This window comes from Netta rufina (genome assembly GCF_964035555.1).
Source record: "Netta rufina genome assembly, chromosome: 11".
In the NCBI taxonomy this organism is placed as follows: domain Eukaryota; kingdom Metazoa; phylum Chordata; class Aves; order Anseriformes; family Anatidae; genus Netta; species Netta rufina.
In genome coordinates, this window is record NC_140134.1 from 2,688,632 (window position 1) to 2,701,101 (window position 12,470).

Here is a 12,470-nt window from a genome sequence, read left to right on the forward strand (position 1 = left end):
TCCTACAATGCTGGCAGATCTGAAAGGTTTTTATAGAACTATTGCACAATTCATGGCACGATTTGAAAAGACCATGGGCCAAACAGTTATAAAATTGTTTTTTCTCAAACACTGACTGAATATTTGTCAGAACAATGCATTACAACAGATTTATCCATTCCTGAAAAAATTTCTGCCTCCTATTCACCTGTACCAGCAGCTTCTCAAGGCAATTCTGTGGCTCCCCACTTGCTTCTCTTACTTAGCACTGAGGGTTGACTCAACCCCAACTGACAGCACTGCCTTGAGCCAGGGGAACTACTGGAAAAAGGGAGCCCAACTTTTGAGAATGCACTTGGGAAGCGCCCACCTGACGAGCGGGTGGCGCTGAGGAGACGACCTGAGGGAGGCGAGGGATCGCCGGCACGTCCAGCAGTGAGGAGAACAAGGTGGCTGGCCACGACAAGGGCAGCCCCATTTCGGCTGGGCACGGAGGGTGTGAAAGGCTGAGAGGGGTCTGTGAGACAGGGGCTCGCCTCACAGTGCCCTGACAGCCCTGAGGGGGGCAAGAGCGAGGCGGGAGCGGGAGGGACGGCGAAGTCCCGCCCTGGTGCAGTCCCTCAGTGCGCTTGCTCCGAGGCGGTGCATGCGCGGGGCTCGGAGGGATGGCCGGCGGCTGTGAGGGACGGGCACTGCCGGGTGAGGGGTGAGTGGGGAGTCCCCCGCGGCGCTGCGGTCGCTGCCCGCCATGGAGGCGGTGCCCCTAAGGCTGCTCCCGCCCGAGCCCGGCGACGAGGGCACGCAGAGGTGCAGGCTGGGCCCTGCCGCCCTCTCCTTCCTGGGTGCTCCACTCGGGGCCCCGCTGAGGATCTCCGTGCCCGGCGGGAGCTGCTTGTGCACGGCCTGGCCCAGGGCGGACCTGGCGGACGGTTACCTGCAGGTTGACCTGGCCTGCAGGACCGCGGGGGTGGCGGCGGCGGCGCTGAGGGGCCTGACGCTGAGCCTCGGCCGGCTGCAGCTGCTGCCCCATTGCCGCCTAAAGAAGGCGACCGTGAACGTGGTCGTGAAGAGCTCGGCGCTGCGAAAGGCCATGCCCCGAGCAGTGCTTCAGGAGATGATCAGGGACCTGCTAAGAAACGTTTATGTTTCCCATCATTACGTTGTTACTGTCGCCCCAGATCTTGAAACTCCTGTGGTGCACATTGAAATTCTCTCTGTAGACCCTTTGACAGAGGAGGCCGGACTGATAACCCCCCAAACAAGTGTAAAAATTAAAGAGGTGTTCACTCTAGAAAGGTACAGGCACTTATCGGAGGACACAGGAAATATTTCAGTTGCGGGACTGGATGATGTGAGAAGGACTTTGAAAGAAATGATTGATTTGCCCTTCCGTTTTCCAAAAACTTTTAAGAAGCTGGGGCTTTCTGTCCCTAATGGGGTGCTACTAATAGGCCCTCCAGGTGTGGGGAAAACTCTTATGGTAAAGGCAGTAGCAAAAGAAGTGGGTGCATACCTGCTTTGCATCAGTGGCCCAGCCCTTTATGGTTCCAGGCCAGGAGAAAGTGAAGAGAATTTGCAAAGAGTCTTTGAAAAGTGCAGAGAAATGTCCCATGAAGGCCCAACTATTCTCTTTATCGATGAGATTGACTCCTTATGCCCAAAGCGAGGAAGTTCAAACAATGCTCCTGAAGATCGTATTGTTGCTCAGATGCTAACACTACTGGATGGTGTAGGTAGTGAAGGCAAGATGGTTCTCATGGCAGCAACAAACAGGCCTGATGCCTTAGACCCTGCACTGAGAAGACCTGGCAGATTTGACAGAGAGGTAAGCAAACCCTGTTACACATAAAGAATTTCCTTTCTTTTCCAGGGGGACACTTAATATAGTAATTCATTTTTTTAGAGGGAAAAATGGCTACTAGTCATGTTTTGTAGTGGGATTCCACAGATTTGACACATATGTCCTGTTTCTCTGTTGTGAACACTGAAATAACGTCTTTGCCTAGGACTTATGTTCTTATTTGTATATTACCTTAAAACAGTATTTGGTGAACAGTGACAGTGACAGCTGACAGTGTCTTATGAACAACTCTTTATACAACACTGTTCACTTGGAAGGTAAGCATAAATGAAAGGTGCTTTAAAAATTTATCATTTGTATGCTGCTGTTGGTTTCTTGTAAAACTAGTTGCAATACAGGTAGGTAAATTTTCAGAACACAGTATAAAGCAGAGACAAATTGCTTGCATAGGTCTACAAAATAAGAGGAATACAGCAAAATATCTCCTTAAAATTTTTATTGTTTTAGGTTATTATTGGGACACCAACACTTATGCAGAGAAGATCCATCCTGCAGTTGCTTACATCTAGTATGCCGATTTCTGCGGATGTTGATTTGATTAAACTGTCGGAAATTACAGCTGCGTATGTTGGAGCTGACCTTACAGCACTCTGCAGAGAAGCTGCTATGCAGGCTATGTTCCACAGTTCTTTGGTATGCTTGCAAATTAATCAAGGTGAATGTAATTATTATGTACTACATTTTCTCCATTAATACTTAGTTTTCCTGGAAATTCTCAAGAAGATGAAAAAGTCAGAACCTTAAATGCTGAAAAGCACTAAATGTATTATAAATGTAAATATACCAATGCTTTTACTGCATTTGCAGTTTAATAACTGCATTTTGCAGACTTTTTGAGAATTATGAATGCTAGACCGTTTATCGCTCTTTTTAGGTACCTCAAGGGAGGCTGTAGCGAGGTGGGGGTTGGCCTGTTCTCCCACGTGCCTGGTGACAGGACGAGGGGGAATGGGCTTAAGTTGAGCCAGGGGAGTTTTAGGTTAGATGTTAGGAAGAACTTCTTCACTGAAAGGGTTGTGAGGCACTGGAACAGGCTGCCCAGGGAAGTGGTGGAGTCACCATCCCTGGAAGTCTTCAAAAGACGTTTAGATGTAGAGCTTAGGGATGTGGTTTAGTGGAGACTGTTAGCGTTAGGTTGGAGGTTGGACTCGATGACCTTGAGGTCTCTTCCAACCTAGAAAATTCTGTGATTCTGTGATTCTGTATTCAAGAGAATCAAGGCATTTATGTGTAGTAACCCTGAATCTAGCAACTCTTTAATTTTGTAGGTCACTCTGTAATGGAAAAATAATTTAGGGAAAAACGGTAGTTTTCCCTAAAATATTCCTTTCTGATAAGCTGTTTTTGTTTTTTGTTGTTGTTTGTTTTTTGTTTTGTTTTGTTTTTAATTTTCAATAAAGAGAATATATTCTACTTTGTGCTACATCTTTTTGTATGCAGTGCTTAAGCTTGTTAGGGCAGGAATTTAATTGACTATTGATTGCATTCATCCTTTTGTGAAGTGTTTGGCATACTAATAGAGCATTGTAAATTATTATGTAAAAACATTATTAATATGCTTTATTTGATTTTCTTCAGGATTCAACTGAAATGGTGATTAAGATGGCAAATTTCCAAGAAGCTTTTAAAAAAATTCAACCATCCTCGTTTCGAAGTGTAATTGGACTAAAAGAGTGTAAGCCAGTCACTTGGGAGCAAATAGGTGGTCTTGAAGATGTAAAACTGAACTTAAAACAGGTAATGTATAAAATGTATTTAGATAAAAAGGCAGTTTATGGCCATGTGCTCCAAGGTGTTCTATGTGCTACATTATAGAAATGTATTGTCTAGCAAATTACATGATTCTAAATTGTATTCTAAGCATTATTTTCTACTACATTAAGTTATTGTAGTGCTTGTGATTTAAAAACCTTCCTGCCCCAGGATAACAGCAATAATACCATGAAATAATTATCATGCTTTCCAGTATCTGAAAAACTGCAGCAGTACATTTCTGAGTTTGTAGCCAGATGTGGCTCTTGCATGTCATTCTTCAAGGATTGCCTTTTATTCTGTTTGAAGCTGAGAGGAAACTTCAAGAAGGAGGGAAAGGGAACGAGGAGGGTCTGTCTTTTCATACCAAGAAAGACCATATTAGTATTCTGTGTTGATTTAAAATTAATGCATGAACCAAAGAGAGAAATATTTTGCTTAGCTGCTTTAATGATTGGCTGTGAACTCTAGTTCCTTTACTGAGAATTTCATCCCTTTTTTTATGTATTGACAGTGCATTGAGTGGCCTATGAAATTTCCTCAGGCATTTGCTAGGATGGGTCTGTCTCATCCAAAGGGTGTTCTTCTCTATGGGCCACCAGGGTGTGCCAAAACCAAACTGGTGAGGGCTGTGGCCACAAGTTGTCACTGTTCCTTTCTTTCTGTAAGTGGTGCTGACCTTTTCTCACCTTACGTTGGAGATTCAGAGAAGATTTTGTCTCAGGTACAGTTTTTAATTTATATGAGATCTAAAGTTTATTTTTGCCTGTTTTTTATGAAGTGTAAGTTAGGCCTAAATTTTGCTATTGGAAAAATGATAGTTAAAATTTACCTAGTTTTGAAATAGAAAAAGATAATGCTTTCACATTTGTGTAAATGGAGAATCTAACCCTAAAATGATACCAGTTTTAAACTTTGAAAGTATTTCTACCCCTCTTGTTGTTAGTTCACATAAGAATTTAATTAAAAAGCAGAATCTGTCTGTAGTAAATGTAATCCAGAATGGCTTTTTGAATGAATGCATCTTATTTTGTGAAATAATTTATCTTTAAAGTTGCATAATTAAGTCAAAATACAGAGTGAATGTAAACAGGTGATTTCACCTTACGCAGTAGAAAGTATGCATTAACATTTTATTCTATCGATCCAAAAATAGGTATTTTGCCAAGCAAGAGCAAGTACTCCAGCAATAATATTCCTAGATGAGATTGATTCTATCTTAGGGTCTCGGTCACACCATAAAACTGGCCATGGTGTCTCAGAACGAGTTCTTTCTGTTCTTCTTAATGAGTTGGATGGCATTGGACTGAAAGTCACAGAAAGGAGAGGAAATAAACTACAGCTTGAGGGCCAATGTCAAGAATTAAGTGACGAGGAAAGACAGGTAATTTTTTAGTTGTTGGCATTCATGTTTTTAAACTTAAAATCCTTAGGCTTAAAAATGTGCTATTCTATTCTGTCATTGTTTCTGATTTTTATAAAATACCATTTATAGATTGCTGGTTTTGTATATGCTGTTCATCAGTGAGACTTTGTCCAAGCAAAATACCCATACACAAAATATTAATATAAAATAATAAAATGCTATATAAAATGATATATAAAATATTGATATTAAAAGGGAAATAGACACATACAGAGATGCATTTTCTTCTTTCCCCTTTTATTTTCTTACTAGTAGTTAACAAAAGTCTTTAGATATTACCTATCTTTTCCATGTTGCACTAACTTGTTTATATAATCTCTCTACTCAGCTAGAGTTTCAGGAAACTTTGAACAAAGATTTCATGGTAGTTGCTGCAACAAATAGACCAGATATGTTGGATGATGCTTTACTGCGTCCTGGAAGGCTAGACAGGGTGATCTATATTCCACCTCCAGATCTTAAGGTGATGTATTACGAATCCATACATGGCTTCAAATGGAGAAAGAGAAATTGCCAGCATACTTTAATTCAGGAGTAAAGGGGAAATATTCCAATAATATAAATATATAATAGGAATATATATTAATTATATAGTAAAAAATTGATGGCTCACGAAAATGAGTCACCAGATTCAAAGTACATGAAGTTTAAAAAGGAATAATCCTATTTGTAATTTAAATACCAGTAATTTTTGAACTGGTGCGTGTAGTTACACTATTGCATATAGAAAACAGCCAAAAATCTGAAATAATTCTTTATTTACAGAATCAAGTTGCAGTTTAGGAAGTATCATAACAAGTTAGCTGTCCTTGCTTCAGATCTCTTGTGCCCTGTAAATGCTCAGTGGTATAACTATTTGCCCTGAGGCCCTCAAAAAGAAGAGATGACCCACAGCAGGACAAATATGGAACTTTCAGTGTAAAATAGCATTTTCATGAAGTAATGAGCAACTCTGAATACCAGACTTTAATATATGAGATAACCGCAAGAGTGAATATTTCCATTAATAGTATTTTGTTTACTCTTTCACCAGAAATATGGTAGTTCTGCTTTTGGTAATTTCCCAGATCTTTCTTAGTTCTGATTTCAGATTTTTTATTGCTTTGGAGTGGGAGTAAGTGTTACTTTGTTCGGTTTTGTTTTCTCATTTAATATATACCAATTTACAGGGAAGGCTTTCCATTTTGAAAATTTGCACGGAAAAAATTCCATTAGATTCTGATGTGGCACTGCAAGATTTAGCAGTCCTAACAGACCTCTTCTCTGGAGCTGATATTGAAAATCTGTGCAAGGAGGTATGAAATATTCATGGTTAATCTGTGAAATAAACTATAAATTTTACCTTTCAATGAAAATAGTTAACTTCTAGAGGTTACCAAGCCTCTAGAATAATCTGTAGGACAGATTATTCCACCGCTGAAAATAAAGAGAATGAATAAAACAGGAGTGAACAAGAATTCTTTAAATAAAAATCCAAGTAAGTATAAAGGGTTTCCGTGATAATTTACTGGTGGAAGTTATTCTACTGGCATAAGTGGGAGCTGTACTACCTTTTATTTCATGTGGCTTTTTGTAATTCAGGCTCACATCTGGAGGAATCATATTTTGTGTACTGCAAGCAACTGCGGCATTCTTAGCTGAAAGCAGCATGTACTGTCAAGGCTAGAGTGGAAAAAAACAGAACAGTCCATAAATACTTGAGCAAAATTATATTGAAAGCAGAAAAAAAAAAATGGAAGAAAATCCAATATGTAAATGATCAAGGATATGTTTTCTAATACAGACAAAAAGTAAATGTGAAATTTACATTAGTCTTACCTGATGGTGTGTTTAGTGATAAATATAATCCAGACAAAGTATCTGAGAACAGCATTGTATAAAATTTGGTTTCATGTAAAATGTTTTAAAATATTTGCAGTAACTTCTTTGTGAGTTAATATTATAAGCATTTCAAGCTTTTTTTTTTTTTCTTTTCTTTTCTAAAGGCTGCTTTGTTGGCATTGCAAGAGAATGGACTTGAAGCAACTACTGTAAAACATGAGCATTTTGTAAAATCACTGAGGACTGTAAAACCGTCTTTAAGCACAAAAGACTTGGAATTTTATGAACAATTTTATAATCAAGAATTAACATCTTGAATCAAAAAGGAATGATATGGCATAAGTATTTTTAAATATATCACGAAGACTGAGAGTTGAAGCGTTTTGTATCTTTCCTGCTTTTTCATACTGTACTTACTGTAGTTTTCAATCTGTATGAAATACAGTAAAATTTCACAGGTGAAAAATGCATAATGTCAGTAATGAATAAACTGAAACCATGGTTGCTTGGGCTAGGTTTCCATTGGATGACATGGATCGTTGAGATAGTTACATGGAGTACTACAGAACAGCTTTGTTTTACTATACATTTCCTAGTTTTGTTTATAAACACTGGCACAGTAAGAATATTTGATTTAAAATGTTAAGTCTGAAAAGGACAGAGTGACTACTGAAGGCAGAAAAGCTTTCAGAATGTGAAGTATGAGAAACCAAGTTCCATACTACGCAAAAAGACAAGCCATTCCATATGTGCATATCTAAAGGCTTGCTTTCTCAAAGGCAGGTTAAAAGTTTAGGGCCACGGTTAAGTTTTTGCTGCAGCAACTGGGCCAGACTTCAGCTGGGCTCCATTTTCGGTCCGCTCGCCCGGCCCTGAAGCGAGGCAGGCCGAGGCCTTTGCCCTGCCGTGATGTTCGTCTGGCAGCAGGGCTCGGGCGAGGGGAGCCTCCCCTCAGGAGCCGGGGATACCCGCCGGGGGGCGCGCGCGCTTCTCGCGCCGTTGCTCCGGGCGTTGCGGGAGCCTGTTTGCGGGAGCCTCCCCGCCTATATAAAGCGGAGGGCGCGGCGCCCCGTGCCGCTGTCCCGCCGCAGCGCTGCCAGGTCGTTCGTTTGCCGTCCCGTCAGGTAACGCCGCGCCCGGGGGGTGCCCAGGTTCGGTTAACAGCCCTGTTTGTTCCAGGTCCGCAGCCGCAGCGAGGATGAACACGAATTTCTTCCACATAATCAAATCGAAAAAAGAAGTAAGTGCCTCGGGTCGCTTCAGAGCCCCGGCGGCGGCTGTGCTGAGGTGGGCGCCCCGAGACCGGGCGCTGGCACCTGAGGTGCGGCCCCTGAGGGCTTGGGAAGCACGGGGAGCAGCTCAGCCTGCCTCCGGGCTCCCTGCCCCTACAAATCCCTCCCGAGCTCAGCCAGGACAGGTTGCTCCTCAACTCTTCTGCACATCGTGTCTTTCAGCTCATTCCCCTGGTTGGAGTCGTGTCTTTCGCAGCAGTTGGGGCTGTTGCTTTCTCTGCCTATTCCCTCTTCAGCAAGTCTGATGTGATGTAAGCGAAATACTGCTCGGATTTATGCTGGTTTGTTCATCTCTGCGGAGGCAGTTGACAGTTACGTTTTCCTGAAAAAAAAAGAAAAAAATCCAAGTGCATGTTCCAAAGTACTAGGAAAGATTAAGACATCTACACACTTTAAGTACTGAAAAATTAATAAATATAGTGTAATGCAGATGGCTTCCCAACTTAAGATTTAATAGATAATATTTATTTTTCTTGGCTTTAGGTGTAATAGGTTTTAGTTGTTCTCAGACAATTGGGTAGAGGCCATTCAGATATGGGGCGAGCAGGCTGTATCTAAAGAACAGTATTTGCAAATACAAAGTTAAAACAAGTTAAACTGGAGCCAAGTCCTTCACTCTCTAAGCTTTTGGAATATTTTGTATTTACTTTAAAGTGACTAAAATAGATAATTTTAGCCATCAGGATCAGAATCCCCTTTTTATTTGCATCTTTATTCAGTTTTGATTTTCAGCTTTTTTGTCTAATGTTAGATACATTTATACTCAAACAATATTGGCATGTTAGTGCTTTGGAAGTTACAAATAAAGCAAGCCGTAGTTGATGCCTAACCAGAATTTAAAATACAGAGTTGACCAAACCTGTAAACATGTGTTTCAAGGAGCTACTTATGTGAATAGTTCTACTGCTAATAGATTCCTCGTGTAGAAAAGTATGTGCAAGTTCACACCCTAAAACATAGTACCTAGTTTGCTTTCTTCTCTTAAAGCATTAACAAGACTGGCAATCCAGAGCCATGGGAAACTATTGATCCTACCCGGCCTCAGAAGGTAATTAATGTGAATAATACAGTCAGTGTAAATGGCATATTTTTTCCAATACAATGACTATAATGTGTAAGAACTAGCAAAATATGGATGAGGAAAAAATGTAAAGCTGAAATCTATTTAAAAGTAGAAATGATTGCATAGCTCATTACTATATCTAAAGAATTTTCCCTACGTTAATGATAGTAATTAAGGTATTTCCTTCTCGGTCAACTGCTGAATTTGTGGTCTATTTGTTGGTGTTGGCCCCCACAACATCCACTTACTCAATTCCATCGATAACAGTAGATATATGGACTGTAGAGGAAATGCTGTTTACATTTGCATTGTTCCTGAATTACAAAATTGACTGAGAATGGCTTATTGGGTATTATAACTGTAAGGAAAAAAAAAATCTTAGTTTAGTAGAGCACCTAGGACAAGGAAAAATACAATTATCTGTGAATAATATTTGGGTTTATTATTTTATTAATATCAAAGTGATTTTGTTCAACAAATCATTGGATGTGATAATAATTGTTATTTTTGCTTATTTTTACTAGGAAAATATAAAGCTATTAGAAATCCTTTATCACCAATAAGTTGATGTGTGGTGTTGTGGGGAGAAGACTAACATTTTATTGACAGTGGACTTAAGTACTGAGGGTTTGCTAATTTCTTCCATGATTTTCTTTGAATCCAGCTATTAACAATCCATCAGAAATGGAAACCCATAGAAGAGTTGGAAAACGTCAGAAAGCTTACAAAGTGACAAGTTTCTGTTGGCTCTAAAAGGTACTCTATGAATCTAGTGGAATCACTTCTGCACAAACTTGACTACTGAAATCAGTGTGCGGAAATGCTTCTGCTACGTTTTTAGGGTCTCCCTACATTTTTTGGACTCTGGATGAGGAGTTTCATTTTGCCTTAGAAGTTGGCATACAACATCCATGTAGTCCAAAAACCTGTTTCAGAGCTCATTTTCAGGTTGCATTTGATGTCAGATATTGAAGATTCAGATGGTAATTACATATGGAAAAAACCTTCACCCTTTTTGTAGAATTTTATTATCTCAAAATACATCCGTTTTGTAATTTTACAGTGTTTTTTAATAAAATTGTTTAACTTTTGCAATGTTATATGTAAATTCCATAAATGGGAATTACCCAAAAGCCCTTCTAAATTAAGATTCTTGGTCTGCTCCCTCTTTATCCTATATTTTAATGCAGCATGCATATTGTATTCAGACTAAATAGTCGTCATAGCCAGAGGATGTCTATGTATGGCAACACGTCATAAAATAAACTTGTATTTATTTCCTACATTAGATGTGATAACGTAAGATGAAGTTAAGATAAGGTTCCATTCCTAATACTAAAACTTGCACATGTGCACAGCGTAATCCACCAGGGAGTCTTATATGTTACTTGAGACTGCGGGATTAACACATAAGACTTTAGCATGGCTAAAAGGGATTTAGAAATGAGAGAATTTCTGTTATATTTAAATATTGCTCCTGTTTAAACTTAGAAAAAAATGCTAGAATTGGGAAACACACTACCCAAAACCACTTATAATGTTAATTTCTTCATCTTGTGGGAGGTAGTTCAAGCTTAAATTTGCAGCACAGTTTTGGTGATTTTTTTGTTTGTTTGTTTTGTTTGTATTTAAATAGATATTAGAGACCTCTGCTTTAACAAAGAGAAAATAACACAGATTAAAGTTAGGAATGACTCCACATAAAGACTTTCTCTTTAGTTTCCTTACTGGTGAATTGGCTAGGGAAAGGATGCCATAATCCCAACAAATTAATTATCTGTGTATATCCAATGGTGAAACAGCCTTTTTGTGGGTATTTTCTGTATGTTTTCCTTGCAAGCCTTTTCATATATATTACATAGTTTCTTCTACACTGGATGATCAGAATGCATGTTATTTGCTGAGAGGAAGAAAGCAAAACTGAAACAAGTTGATTTGAGGAAGTCCCCTTTCAAGTGTGTAATAGTGAGCCTAGTGCTGTAGCTTCCTCTGCTGTAGCAAAGACAAAACAAGTTAGTAAAACTGTCTCCAAAATCTTAAGGTAGGTTGGCTTCAGAGACTTCAAGTTTTTTAAGGATTTTTTCGATGCTGAGAAGTTAAAGATTTACTTATTCCACACTTGTGTGCAGATACAGCATATTTAATATGTAAGTATGACTCAGCAGCATTTATATTTAAGAGTGAAAGGAACAACAGGACTTCAGAATACATGCTTAGCTTTCATTTTAAGGAATGACATTACAAGACAATCAGTATATAACCACAAAAATCTAGTGCTCTGGGGAATAAACTTTTAATCATTTAAATAGAGAAATGTTTTAAAATATTTTCTGTAAGTTACTGTGTATTTACATATGTTGCTCTATTACATTAAAAGATGTGCTGTGCTGTGCTCTAAGTTCATGCATGAATTAAATGAGTTTGTCCTTAAGTAAACTACGTGTATGGTCTTTGAATACTATTACTTCTTTTGACCTAAATATATCAACATTAAGGAAACAAGTCATTTTTACATGATTTTTGTACTTAAACACTTTTCACTGGTGTCTTCCAGTAGTGCATTAGGCAGCGTGACTACCATCAGTCCCAGGTTATTGCTTCTCGTTTTCTCTTAGGGCATAATAGCAAAAGTAATAATATATTGTTTTGCTTGTTACCTGCATCCTTTAAAAAAAAAAATCATGGATTTGTGGAAAGGGTTTTCACATAATGTGAGAAATCATCATCTCTTCGTATACTTCAAAAAGATTATGAGGATTGTCCAAGTCCTTGGGACAACTTTTTGAGTTCTCAGACCATCCCTAAGAATATTCTGTCTGCTGTATTGATGAGATTACTCCCGTAGGGAATACCAAGGCCAGTTGCTGTATCTACCGCCAGAACTGTTCAACATAAAGCAATAAAGCAATATACAGGTTATTTCCTTATTCTGCAAACATCAGAGTTCAGACAGTAAAGATTTAATCCGTTGAATTTTATGGGTTTACTTTTATGAGAACAGTAAGATTTCCTTGTCCTGTGTAATGCAAACCCATGACTTTTTATTCTTTGTGCAGTTTAGAGGCTGTTGAAATAAATTTCACTTCTTTCTTTCTTCTCTCCATTCTTTTCTACTTCTGCATCCTACTTAAACTTCTGTTCTAGGTTTTTGGTTTTTAAACAATTGCTGTTTTCACTCACCCTGGCTAGTACTTTTCCATGGAGCTATATCACTTCCAACTATCATATTAATTACAAAGTTTCATTAAAATGCTCATTGGCGTGTTAAAATTTCAA

General features: G+C 39.0%; 2 protein-coding genes across 3 annotated transcripts; both read left to right on the forward strand.

The window, feature by feature from the left end:
• The first annotated feature begins 647 nt into the window (after positions 1-647).
• On the forward strand, positions 648-7,331 carry AFG2B (AFG2 AAA ATPase homolog B). The gene is made up of 8 exons (XM_084293176.1): positions 648-1,804; positions 2,288-2,473; positions 3,419-3,577; positions 4,107-4,316; positions 4,749-4,976; positions 5,347-5,481; positions 6,188-6,313; positions 7,004-7,331. Exons 1-8 carry the CDS (start codon positions 728-730, stop codon positions 7,154-7,156), a joined length of 2,274 nt encoding a protein of 757 aa, XP_084149302.1. The 5' UTR covers positions 648-727; the 3' UTR covers positions 7,157-7,331.
• Positions 7,332-7,929: 598 nt separating this feature from the next.
• LOC311213264 (normal mucosa of esophagus-specific gene 1 protein) lies at positions 7,930-11,797 on the forward strand. 2 transcript variants are annotated; one of them, XM_084293153.1, is made up of 5 exons: positions 7,930-8,079; positions 8,294-8,382; positions 9,119-9,179; positions 9,859-9,950; positions 10,036-11,797. In XM_084293153.1, the coding sequence occupies exons 1-4, from the start codon at positions 8,038-8,040 to the stop codon at positions 9,925-9,927; spliced, it is 261 nt and encodes an 86-aa protein (XP_084149279.1). In that variant the 5' UTR covers positions 7,930-8,037; the 3' UTR covers positions 9,928-9,950; positions 10,036-11,797. The 2 variants fall into 2 exon arrangements, with proteins under 2 accessions (XP_084149279.1, XP_084149278.1); XM_084293152.1 differs by having other exon boundaries at positions 9,859-11,797.
• Positions 11,798-12,470: the final 673 nt, after the last annotated feature.

What these genes read in the sequence shown, in the direction of transcription:
- LOC311213264 (XM_084293152.1), top strand. Translation starts at nt 8,038, where the DNA reads ATGAACACGAATTTCTTCCACATAATCAAATCGAAAAAAGAA. An exon ending in TAATCAAATCGAAAAAAGAA is followed by an intron (nt 8,080 to 8,293) that starts GTAAGTGCCTCG and finishes CGTGTCTTTCAG; the next exon opens with CTCATTCCCCTGGTTGGAGT. An exon ending in ATCCTACCCGGCCTCAGAAG is followed by an intron (nt 9,180 to 9,858) that starts GTAATTAATGTG and finishes CTTTGAATCCAG; the next exon opens with CTATTAACAATCCATCAGAA.
- AFG2B (XM_084293176.1), top strand. Translation starts at nt 728, where the DNA reads ATGGAGGCGGTGCCCCTAAGGCTGCTCCCGCCCGAGCCCGGCGACGAG. An exon ending in CTATGTTCCACAGTTCTTTG is followed by an intron (nt 2,474 to 3,418) that starts GTATGCTTGCAA and finishes GATTTTCTTCAG; the next exon opens with GATTCAACTGAAATGGTGAT. An exon ending in TAAAACTGAACTTAAAACAG is followed by an intron (nt 3,578 to 4,106) that starts GTAATGTATAAA and finishes ATGTATTGACAG; the next exon opens with TGCATTGAGTGGCCTATGAA.